The following is a 12,616-nucleotide window of genomic DNA, read 5'->3' as shown; positions in this document are numbered from 1 at the left end:
GCACCAAAACTTTAATCATGTTAAAAGAAATTTGGTGACGCTGCCTACTTCTTAGACCCTGACTCTCCACTAGAGGGAGACAAACACACATAAGTCTCAGAGCTTTACTGTAAACTCTCAAGCACTGCATACGGAATCCTGTTATTAAGTTATTGTGCATATCCACAGATAAGACGTAAAATACCCCACATGCCATTAGAGCTCCATTAGAGCTCCATTTACTTTCTACATTCCAGCACCCGCATCGCGTGCTGTTGTAACATTCTGAAAAACAAAAACCCCACTGTCAAACGTCACTAGGGTGGAGTTACTAATTGAAATGAAATGTTAGGCCCTGTGATCACAATCTCAGCTGTATGAGGGGAGAAAACAGTTTTCGTAACAGTAACGGTTTGTTGACCGTTACCACAGCACCATGACTCAGCCAAGCAGGTCAAATAATACCACACACACACACACACACACACACACACACACACACACACACACACACACACACACACGTACTACAGAAGAGTTACTACAGCCTGGCTGACAGGAACCTCTCTTATCGCTGTCCCATTATCATAAATGCTTCGTCCATGTATAATGTTGTTTAGCCTTATCTAAACTGTGTGTGTGTGTGCGCGCGTGAGTGAAAAAGGGGGTGAAAACTGAGGACTGGCAAGCGGATATATTAATTAGTTTATGGGTGAAGGTTAGGGGTTAAGGGTAGTGCAGGCATGTGAAGGGAATAAGCTCACAGCGTGAACACAGCGTGCTGGGAGGTGGGGACACGGAGATGATTACAGGGGGGAGTTCAACACGGATCTGGCCAAACCACACAGAGAGCAGCTCAACACGGCCAGGACCAGAGTGTGAACAGGACCGAGGGGTCAAGATGGGTTTGTGTTGTGTCGTGATAACCCAAGTGGGGGAGAAGAGGGAGAGAGAGACAGAGAGGAGAACCTCCTCACACCCTGAGCCCACACACACACACACACACACACACACACACACACACACACACACACACACACAGATATGGTTCCAGCTCTCAGTTGGACCATCCTGCATAAAAAAAAGAAAGAAACCTTAAAAGGCAAGAAAAGGCCATGATTGAGCGTCGCCATCGTGGTCATGTTTCCTGTTTAGACCACAGAAGGCCTCCGTCGAGGTGCAAACAGGCCCGTTCACCGGCTACTTGCATTTCACAGACTTGGACAAACTTTATGAAACTCGACGAATAAAGTGACCGAATTAAAAGAACGAGTGTTGGGGGGGGGAGGGGCGTTGCAAGGCGGCGATGCTGGAGGTGAACGCATCATTCTCGCCCCTCATCTCCGAGATGCTCCTCTTCCTACAGACACCCACTTCCTGTACATTAATCACTCTACTAAGCAAGTCACGTGACCCACAGCAGTTTGCCTCGGCGTCATGTGACCCCTCCCCCCTCCCTCCCAGTTCCTTTCAAAGTGGAAACCATGGCAACCAGCCGGCTGGAACCGGTTTGTGACACATGGCCTTCATTTTGTGAAGTGCAGTTGGGTTCAGGTGCCGGAGAAAATGGAGCTGCAGTCGCCGAAACTTCTGAAAGAGGGAGAATGACGCGACACACACACACACACACACACACACACACACACACACACACACACACACACACACACACACACACACACACACACACACACACACACACACTTCCTGTGTCAAACTACCACTCTTCAAACTCTGGAGGTATTAATAGACCATGGCTCACAAACACAGGTCGAGTGTGAATTAAGAGAAAAACAAAGTGTTTATAACAACTGCTTAACAGTCAAAACTCTCCATCTCTTTTTAAATTCCTGAGGATCGTGAGGCCTTTGAGAAGAGGAGTGGACTCAGGCACGTTCTTCAGCTGCGACGGGGACACAGTGAGACAAGTCCACACACGCGTGTCCCGACAGTCCACAGTCTCCTCTCAGCACTCAGGACATCAAGGACAAGACGTCCGTCTATCAGACGAGCCCTCAGAACTCTTCAGATCGCACAGCTAATCACAGCTGACGTAAACGCCATAAACCTATTCCATTTATTCCAATGACTAATATTTCTGCACGTGTTTATTACCAAGTTAGATTCGATTTGTTTTTTAACATTTAGAAACTAGTTCCTCATAGCTGATATTATTTTTGTAGTGAACAAAAAGAAGACCAGGAAGATGGCGACCATCTAACCCTGGAATCAGCTTTCGTTAATAGTTACGCGAGCCCAGAACCCAGGTAAAACAACGGGGAAAAACCCAAACAACAGAATCACTTCAGAGGTGATGGTGGAAAAGTGATCGAGCAAGCGGAAAGGAAAACAGTGTTGAGCGGTGTTGACATGGTCAACATCGCCCTCACGACGCCCACGTCCACGTCCACGTCCACACTCTGGGAGAGACGGGGACGTTTGATGGTCAGTGTGGGCTCTGCTGGAACACTGACTGGCTCCTTCTTCTTAGCAGAGAGAACAAGCCAAGCCAGGTCTGTTCGAGAGCAACCCGTCCGATCTACAAACCCCCCCCCTCTGAAGACGGCGTGCCTCCTCCGGGCTCTTGTGACAAACAGAGGATTTCAAACCCTGACGCTAGACTCGGTCTCCCCAAAGCTGCCGTGCTGGTGTTCAGAACAGTACCCCTGACAGATCCGGTAGCTCTCAGCCCAGTAACTGACCTACCTACAGTCTCGGGGGCGTCCGGGTGGTTATCGTGTAGATCAACAGTGATAAAACCATTAGGGATAATCACCACTGATATGCCAGGTACATGATACCAAGATCTAACCCAGATACAGCCCAGGAGGCAGTGAGAGGGTCACATTTTCACGGGGGTTAGGCGCCTGTGTCGGGCGATGTGCCCGTATGTCATTTAACCCGGGACCCGTCTGGCTTTCCTACACACCCACCGCCTCTACGTCCGGATCACGTTATGGAGTCCGTGTCTCGCTAGGCACTTCCTGCCCGAGTGCGTGCCTGACCCACACCGCGACAGAACGGCCTCACGCAGCCGGCGGGTCTGACCTTCGGGTGGTGCTCATGTCCACGGGCTCCTCCCTGGTCGGCACCTCCACCTTGATGGTGGCCTTCACCTCGCCAGCGTTGAAGAAGTTGGTGCCGCGCGGGGGGGCGGGGGCGGGCTCGGGTCTCGGGCGTAGCACGGGTCGATCGTCCCGCTCGCAGACACCTCCACCGCCTCCTCCTCCTCCCTCCAGCTTCACCTTCTTCACGTCCAGGTCCACGGGCAGCGAGTCTCGCTCCAGCGCACGTTTCTGACTGCGTGTCTGACGTACTGCCTCGTCAGACATGGCCGCACCTGGGGGGGGGGTGGAAAAATCAATATTAAATCTGTTAGACTTAGATCTGTGTGTGGTGTGGGTGTGTGTGTGTGTGTGTGTGTTTGGTGTGTGGACACTGAGTGGCAGTGTCTTCACCTCGATGTCAGGTGTGAGACGTGGACATTTAAGGGACCCTGACGCGCCGACAGAGCTGGGGGGGGAGGGGCTAAGAAACGAGGCGTGTTCTCCGTTTTCACGACCACGTCCGCACGCAACCATTAGCGGGAAAAAAAAAAAACGACTGCAGGAGAGAGGAAGAGGAGGCCGATGAGGAAGAGGGCTCGGCAAAGCGTAAAAGTGGACCACGGCGAGCAGTTTTAACACAGCTGCGAGTGTGGGGGAGGGGCTTCGGCCGGGCAAACACGGGGGCGGAGCAGAGCGGGCATATTCCGTCGAGCTACGGTGTCAAGAGGCCCGTAGGCACGTCGAGTCCGTGCAGTCGTCCTGGGGAGAAGGGCTAAAACCGAGGGGCTGCAGTTCAGACGTTGGTCATTTTAGACCGCGGTCATGAGGTCTTCTTCACCTCTGAAGGCCTGAGAGGAGACGGTAGAGGGCTAGAGAGCGAGACAGACCACGGGACAGGCCTACAGGCAGGAGGACGGAGCGGCAGAGACAGTGACCTGCTGAGAATGTGAGACAGGTGAGCAGTGAGACAGCGTCTCTTCTCAGTGGGAGTGAGAGAAACCCTGTAGTGGAGACGGAAATACAGAACGTTCCAGAAGCTCATCTGCTCCCCCACGCATAACAGGAAGCTTCAGCTCAGAAAAAATAAAGACTAAACATATGATTAACCCTTTCCCAAGATCACACACACACGTTTGTACACGGTCACATTAGACCATTCCAAACCCTTTCAAGTAATGACACAAGTGTTCTTACTGTAATATACTCCCTTTCTAGGAAGAGCCTCATCACTACACACTTTACCACAGTACCTGTGGATCTCTTTCACACACACACACACACACACACACACACACTCATTTGATAAAGGAAAGCTGACTCAAGTTCTCTCTCTGTCTCTCTCTCTCTCTCTCTCTCTCTCCCACCCAGTGACATCACTGAGCCACACATGACCCTTCCCAGGATTCAGTGGGCCACACAAAGCACTTTCCTGAGAACCGGTTTAAACCGGTAAGTGCGTGCGTGAGAGTGAGGCTGAAGCAGGTTTTTAACCCTTCGTAAGCCAGAGTAGGAAAGGGAGTGCGTGTGTGTGAGAGAGAGAGAGAGAGAGAGAGACACACAAACCCGAGCGTGCGCGCGCACACACACACACACACACACACACACACACACACACACACACGGATGGTTACGCCTCAGAGAGAGACGCCACATGGCATTCCAAAACACAAGTCCCCCAAAGTAATGGTGGAATGGGGGGGTGTGTGTGTGTGGGTGTGTGTGTGTGTGTGTGTGTGTGTGTGGGTGTAGGAGACTGAGACGGCACTGTTACTGTCGGCTCCTCCGTCACGGTTCTTAAAGGAGCAGCACACGCGCTCCACCACTCACGTTCTCCAACACGACCACGCGTCATTAGCCCTGCAAACGTCACGCGTCGTGACCTTCATCCTGATCCCAGGGCTCCGAGTCCGGCGGTAGAACCCCACAGAAGACACCGCGACGTTGGACGGGTTCCAGGTCGGTTGGAGCATGAGACAGTGGGCGAAGGAAAGCGAAATCTTCGGTGCGAATATGGCGGCCCGTGTGGAGAAGCACCAACACACACGGACTCCTCACCCAAAACCATCATGACCCTACGACCTCTCCACACGTGTGCCCTCACACCGACTGCTGATTGGACAAAAACTGCTAAAACTGTGTGTGTGTGAGTGTGAGATTGCCACTAAAAACAAAAGGATCAAACTCACTAGATGTAATTTGTCTATTTAAATGTCCATTTATTCATGTCTTAATTTGAGTTGCATTATGGGACATGCTCACCTGAGACCCTACTGTGATGCCCCAGTCAAGACTGCACCTTCATCACAACTAAGCACTGCGTGGACTGCATTACCCAGAGTGCATTTCAAGCCGTGAACTGAAGTGACACGCAACACTTTCATTTTCCTTTTCTAGTTTTATGCCAAAAAAAACCTTGTTACTCTGAACAGGAAATAAATGGGTTGGTTCTAAAGTCGTAAGAGACTACAAAGCTGTTCTCAGATCAGTACCAGCAGGTATCGACCTCCCCCTGACAAGAGACTTCAAGGGAAGTGTAGTTTTTGCAATTGATCTGCTTACAGCAGGGCTATTTAATTGAGGACCAGATTTTGATTGAGTATCCACAGGGCTTTGCTCCAAACCCAGTCAGAACCAGGATCATTGCTGGTGAACCCAGACACATGCAGGGACCCAGACCCTCAGGTGAACGGCCCTGGTTTGTCCAATTATTAGGGATGAAAGGTCAGTGCTGCTAGATCCCAACTGGGCTCCTACAGCAGAGATAAAGGACTATATCTCACACACACACACACACACACACACACACACACACACACAGCTGTCACCTGTAGCATCCAAGCCCATCCCACTGGATGTCATGGTCACATCTGACCTTATAAAAACTGACCTTTGAACCTGGAGCAACTTTCAGGCACCAGTTCTGAAGGCTGTAGGTAAAGGGCTTGAAGAGCGGCTCCGAGCTTCAGAAGAGCCCGAGGTCTGTGTGGCCTGCACACGCGGGTCCTGGCCAATGAACACGCAGGACGCAGTACACCTGGGATATGATCCGCAGGGAACAGCCCGGTTCTGCAGTGTCCTGTACAGACCACGCAGGCCACGGTTCCCGCACGGAGAGACCGGGGCCAGCATTCCATTCTAGAGACGCAGACGGTGGACACGCGAGACGTCTCACACAAAACCACGAAGGCCGAACCGATCCAGCTGATCCTGGATCTGATCAACACGCCGTGGCCACGCCCAAAGACAACAACACTCGGAGCCCATTGGCTGACCCGGGACCAGCAGTCGGAGCCGGCCGTCACGAGCGCCGAGTCAGATGGCGGCGAGAGAGAGAATGAGTCCACATGTTGCAGCGAACGTGGAGGGTGTCGGTTAAGGCTAAAATGGCAGTCAGGGATCAGGTTTCATGTCCCTGGGGCAGCGTACATATATCTGCCTCTCAAACAAGGCACATCCTCACAAACACCCAGATGGAGGCAGAGACAACCCAGGCTACCAGGAACGGCACCTAAGCAAAAAAAAAAAAAAAACCTAATCGGGAAAATGGCCACAAAAAAATAAAATGGGGACCAAAACACAAACTGGAGCATTTGGCAATGAAAAAATAAAAAAGTTGTCAGCAAAACATTTATGCCAAGTTTCCTCACCAGCTTTCTTTTATTGACAGCCAAATTAGAAGAGTTTTGCTGAAATTACCCTTTTTATAAGTTCACTTCCACGCAATACACTAAGCCCCGGATATCATTAACAGTAACCGTCACATCATTGGCCGTCCATTGTCCACATCCACAACCACAGCCAATCGGAGTCGAGTGGACTGCATGATGTCACAATAGAACCATAGTCCGAATGCTGCGTCAACTCTACGAACGCGGCGCGGAGAAAGCTCGGCACGTGCCGAGCTAATCAAAGTGAACCGGTAAACGCACGCAAAAGTAATCGTGAAGAAGAAGAGGTGCCCGGGTCAGCGGCCATGACGGTCCACTTCTCCACACCGGCTCAGAAAGCTGCTCGGTCATGTTAAGGGTCCTTAGACTCCTCAACCTGCACACTCAAACACTATGTGTTCAGTCCTTCTGTGTATTATTTGAGGCAGTGATGCCCTCTGGTGCCAACATTGGTCTGCTAGCAAACCATTCCAAAGCTGTACATCACTGGCTGGGAGTCTCTCTCAGCCTGGCGGGGACGCAGGAAACCAGAAACAGACCCGGGATGGACAAAATGTCTCCGTACGCATCTCCTGTATTGATCTCACAGGAAGACGGAAAGCTTACACACCTTCAGGTGCAAAAATCTGTTCACAGGAGCTAGGTAGAAACACCAGCTGTCTTTCACCTCAGACCTTCAGAGCCATGACAGAAGGCCCGTCTGTGGTGGCAGGCGTTTAGAAACGCCGCCGTCTCTTGCAACAGGCGATTAATAGTGGCACGTCTGTGGTCTCCGAGGCTCGGACCCGCTCGCTCGACCGCGCTGGATACCGTGTTCACAACAGCGTCGAGCTATGCATCACACCCAACACACTCAAGGATCTTCAACCTTAATGAACACTGTCCGCGGCGCACATTAGGCCCGGTCCATGGGAGGCAAACACGGATCCCAAATGCAGTTCTAGCTGACCAATGAAGTCATACGATATTTGCATGTAATTTTATAATTGAATATAAAGAACAAGGCAGGTCTTATGGACAGAGAGAGAGAATAAACGTTTGGTGTAAAAGCACACGAATGCTCTGGTTTAATTTCTCTCATTCAAGAGAACATTACTTATCAAAACGAATACAGACATGAATGTGGGTGATGTAGAAGCTCATTCTGATCATTGTAGAATAAATTAGAGAATTTTAAGAGAATAAATAATGTCTCTGGAGTGTGTACCAAAACAGTTGCCATGTTGTATCATGATATATTCCAAATTGTGTGTGTGTTTGTGTGTGTGTGTGTGTAGGGTCGAGGGAGAGGGCTGATCACGACTGCTTGTTAAAAGCGCTCTACTGTTCAAATTGATTTCTCTCTTAATAGACTGAACCTGTATATTAGAGGTGATGTCTGAACAAAGACGGAAAAAAAATTATACATTTTTCTTGGCACACCAGCTGTACTGCGAGCGTCTCACTCTTAACTGGGCGAAAGATTGACGTCTTCTCTATGGGTAAATTTAGCTTAACGTCAGGGTCAAGGTTGTGACGGAGGACAGAGCTTCCATTACAGTTTTGGTTATGATCGGCTTTTGTTTATGGTGTGGATTTGTCTCCAGTCATGTGAACAACCAAGGATAAAACACTATTTACTGAACTGTATTTCGAATTACACACCCTAATAAAACACACTGCATTCCTCTCGTTAAGAATCTCTCTCTCTCTCTCTCTCTCTCTCTGACATTAACTTGCTGCCTCGGTGATTTCTCCTAACAGGGGACTGACTGTGATTCTCCTCTCTTCTCTCACCTGGAGGAGATGCCTGCACCAGCCCAGAGGAAGTTTTTCCACGTATTTATTTATAGCTACTGATGTAATGACCTCCCCTACGGGGCTTTAACTTGGTGACGTGTTCATGTGGGCCTGTGCCTGTGTGTGTGTTCTTGGCTATGTGAGGGTATATAAGAGAGAAGAAAAAAAAAAACCTCCCAAACCAACCCACATATAAACATGCACAAAACAGGATGCACGATATATTGTTCGGTAATTATCACGATACTGGTCTCTGCAAAAACCGATTGCATAGGAATGTGCAATGTGCCTTCAATCAAATCACTTCTCACTGACCGTGTGTGGGTGTTTTAAATGAGATGCATCGTTCACACGAACTCTCTGCATGGAATTTATGACCTAGCAATTCATAACTGACACGGTATCTTTGTCCGTATTGTGCTGCCCTACCTGTGCTTTCTAAGAGGAGGACGAGACCAGCAGTGTGCGGTTACTGACGCCAACACAGGCCCAATGCCCAACACTGCTGCATCAGAAGCAGCATGACGTCACTCGCTTGTACCCACAATTCTCTAGTATGCAGTTATCTTGGATCTGAAACGTCGGCGTAGAGCACAGCGGCACAGTCTGTCCTGTGTGCGTCCAGATGAAGCAACATGGGCTTTTAATCCGTGTCCATATCAGCCACCCAAGTTCCCTCATGCGTGTCCCTTGATTACACCTGCCTGCCTTTAAGTGTCAAGGGTCTATCCACACTACAGGTTCACCGGCAGACAAAAACACCAACAAAACATCGCACGACGGAGAAAAGGCGACCTAAGCAGACCAAACCATGAGAACATGTCACAGAACGAGTGAGACGTTACTTCTTCAATGTAGCAGCGTCCTCAAAGTGTGTCTTGTACCACTGACCACAAGGCGACTGCTAAGAATACATGAAGGCTAAAGCTGAGGACCAGACACTGGCTGGAGGATTCACGACATTACAAAATCACACACCAACCACGCTGATATAACAATAATTAAACAAACAAAACACTCCCCCATTCAATCATAGGATCTATGACGTGTCAGATATAGACCCGTTTCAAGGATTATAGTAATGCCTGTACTCTCTGTACTCCCGAAACGACCCTAAACCTCTTTATCTGTTAGCTCCTTCTAGATTATCATCTGAACCGCAGTGGCACAATGCAAAACTGATTAACTGAAATCATCCATGTATCAACTGTCACTCAAAACTGCAGCCAATCAGATTCCACATCTCTGCGAGACACAGGAGGACGTTTAGGATACAATGTACTTTTCTCTTCTGTAACTTCTGCTCATTAGAAAGCTGGGAAGAGTAATGAAGAGATACAAGTGTACTCTCAACTATTACTCAGCCCCACAGTAATCCACAACTGGTTAGTTATACTCTGCAGACACTGCATAACTAACCATATTTTCATAAGGATCTGTTAACCCATTCATTAAACAAAGGGGCAAATGCCCAAATTCAGATTTGGCTACGGTGCCGATCAGAGGGAGCGGTGACTGTTGAGAGTGATATCCACACTAATGTGTGTCATGCACACACCTGCAGCGCTGTGCTCTAGTGTTTCTGGGAAAGTGACCTGGGGGCCATTTCATAGAGCAGGTTCTCTCACTCAGCTACATAACTTAAGCCAGAAGTCAAGGCCGTCCAATAGGAAGCGAGGAACGAGCCATTTCTATTGGACAGTTCTCACTATGGGCCAACTTAATCAGCTACCTGAGAAATCCTGTTTTATGCAAAGCACCCGGGGCATTTTCGAAAAGCATGAGGTGCAAGCAAGCCATTGGCTCTCGACGCACATCCCGTGTAGGAGTGAGGTGAGGACTCGGGAAGACGCCTCTCTGTTTGATGCGCCTCTGGTATCCAGGGCTGCTTAGCAACACCAAAGCACCCCCCCCCCCCCACACAACCACCACCACGGTTCCTTGGCTACACACAACAAACAGGCCTAACCCCTTCGACCCAGTTCCCCGCAGCTACCGTCTGGACCTTCTCCTCATTACCCAACACTTCAGGTGAAGCCCTGAGCTGCGATGGCTTGCGACACCACTCTTTCTAGAGAAGACTGCGATCGTCAGTTCAAAGGAAACCCACATACGACACTTATTAAGAGGTTACTGTATTCAAATGGGGGGGGTTGGGGGGTGGTTCTGTTCCAGGAACACACTGTGCCCAGTGGTCAGATGCACTTGGAGGAGCTGGTCGGAGACGCAGCCCGATCGCAGGACCGACCCCCGGGGCTCGTGCAGGGAACCATCTTCCGCATGGCAGGCGTGTTTTTGTCTCGAGCCAGAAGAGCCTCGTGCCCTAATGATCGCAGCCGCTCGCGTGACGACGCTCGCCGAGCGCGGCTTTGTTCCCCCCGCGCGAACATCATAACGGCAAAATTCCCTCCGACACCAACCAATGACGTTGTGCGAGCGTCAAGTGAAAGAGGACAAAAGAACAGCTTGGTCTGAAAAGACATGCCACCCAGTTATCCCCCCCCCTCAACGAACACAGGCATATTTCAAAACACCTATAAGGTCCTAACAGATGGACCTCCTGTGGTTAACATCTCGTCGAAGCAGCCATGTGACAACAGCTTACAAAGAACCCCAAATGTCATTGGTCAGGTGGCCAAAGATCACGCCGGTGTCCCAAAAGTTAGCACCGAAAAGGATTATTCCTGATTCACCCAGTTCACTGTATTAGAATAACGGAGAAGCATCCACACACATTTCCCCCTGTAGAAAAGACGGTCCAATCAACTACTCCTTGTAAACAAAGACCCATCATGATGGTCAGTAATATGGCCGACTGGTCGTCCTTTAATTGACTTAATTACAAGGAGGCTTCACTTGTGCCATGACCTGAGTGGGCCACACAGCTCACACATCCAGTGAAACTCAGATAACTGCAGATGTTAGAACACGCGTTCTGAGAACACGCGTTCTGATTTCGTTCCTCTGGGAATCACCAGGAGAACTTCTGAACACACCAAACATGAAAGGAAAAGGTAACCAGAGGGACACTTCCTTAATAAGAGCTCTCCATGAACCTCACCGTCAAACACATAACAGAAATTCAAACAGCACCGCACATTAAATATACAGTGATATAGATATATACCCCCAAACAAACACCTTTAATAAATAAATATATTTATATGCATATTCAATGAAAACTGTGAGACGTTTGATACAATTACACAGACACTTGACATATTAATAATAATTAATAGATAAGTAATTTGTCTAAAAACCAATTAATTTCACCAAGTTATGAACTTAAATTTAAGAGCGTTGAACACATCGTCCCTGAATGAAGCAAAGTGACTCTCTGCCTGTCTGACTAGTGTTTGTTGTTGTTGATTGTTAAAGTTTAGGATTAAATCCACGATTAAACGACATCTGAATGAAACTTTAGGGTCCTGAACGCGTTTCATGAACTACGCACACACAACTGGCAAGAAATGACAAGTTAGTGTAGCTAACTCACCACACACACACACACACACACACACACACACTCGTAACGGTACAAACGCGCAGACGCGGCCCGAGAGTCGCGCGTGTGGCTTTAAGAGGACGAAGAGGAGGGTAGTCTCGCGAGGAGGAAGATTACAGCTCAGGGACTTTTATTGTGATACGACAGAAAACTGGCAGGCTGTCGGGTTAAGTGCCACGACTGGGGGCTAAAACCAAAGGCACAACGTCCACCATTATTCCGCCACCGTCAACCCCCCCCCCCTCTTTTCACACCATAAAATACCAAACGTGTGAATTTATCCTCTCAAAACGAGGAATGTGAGTCCACACTCGTACCGGTACCGACCACACGTCACACCGGCTAACGTTACGTTAAGTCAAAACAGGTAAAACCGACAAGGAGCCCGGTAAACACGTAAACACTCTGGCCATTATAATGACCGTTTATCATTAGCTAAAGCTACCTGACCAACTAAACGTTAGCTAGGGGTGGCTACAACTACCTGAGAACGGAGGAAATACCGTTCACCACGAGAAACACCGTTTCACACACGAAAACAACAACACTTCATTAACGTATATCCACATGGCCGGGCACCGTGAACTTTTCCCCCGCTTTTTTATTTAATACCAACGGCGACCTGCCACTCGCATCAC

The 12,616-nt window shown here is 49.2% G+C and overlaps 1 protein-coding gene and 1 long non-coding RNA gene across 3 annotated transcripts in view; one reads left to right on the top strand and one right to left on the bottom strand.

Moving 5' to 3' along the window:
- LOC143493132 (transcriptional repressor p66-alpha) overlaps positions 1–3,311 on the bottom strand; it is a 10,730-nt gene extending 7,419 nt beyond the window's left edge. For both annotated transcript variants that reach the window (XM_076991315.1, XM_076991316.1), the window contains exon 1: positions 3,028–3,311. In XM_076991315.1, the coding sequence (XP_076847430.1) occupies positions 3,028–3,311 (284 nt within the window). The remainder of the gene's footprint in view (positions 1–3,027) is intronic.
- On the top strand, positions 1,519–5,503 carry LOC143493133 (uncharacterized). Its single transcript, XR_013125350.1, has 4 exons — positions 1,519–1,719; positions 1,835–2,032; positions 2,163–4,475; positions 4,776–5,503. It is a non-coding gene; the product is annotated as an uncharacterized LOC143493133 (long non-coding RNA).
- Positions 5,504–12,616: the final 7,113 nt, after the last annotated feature.

The sequence above is a fragment of the Brachyhypopomus gauderio genome, unplaced genomic scaffold, assembly GCF_052324685.1.
Source record: "Brachyhypopomus gauderio isolate BG-103 unplaced genomic scaffold, BGAUD_0.2 sc82, whole genome shotgun sequence".
Taxonomy (NCBI): Eukaryota; Metazoa; Chordata; class Actinopteri; order Gymnotiformes; family Hypopomidae; genus Brachyhypopomus; species Brachyhypopomus gauderio.
Note: the sequence above shows the minus strand (reverse complement) of the source record. Positions and strands in the feature narration are given on the sequence as shown.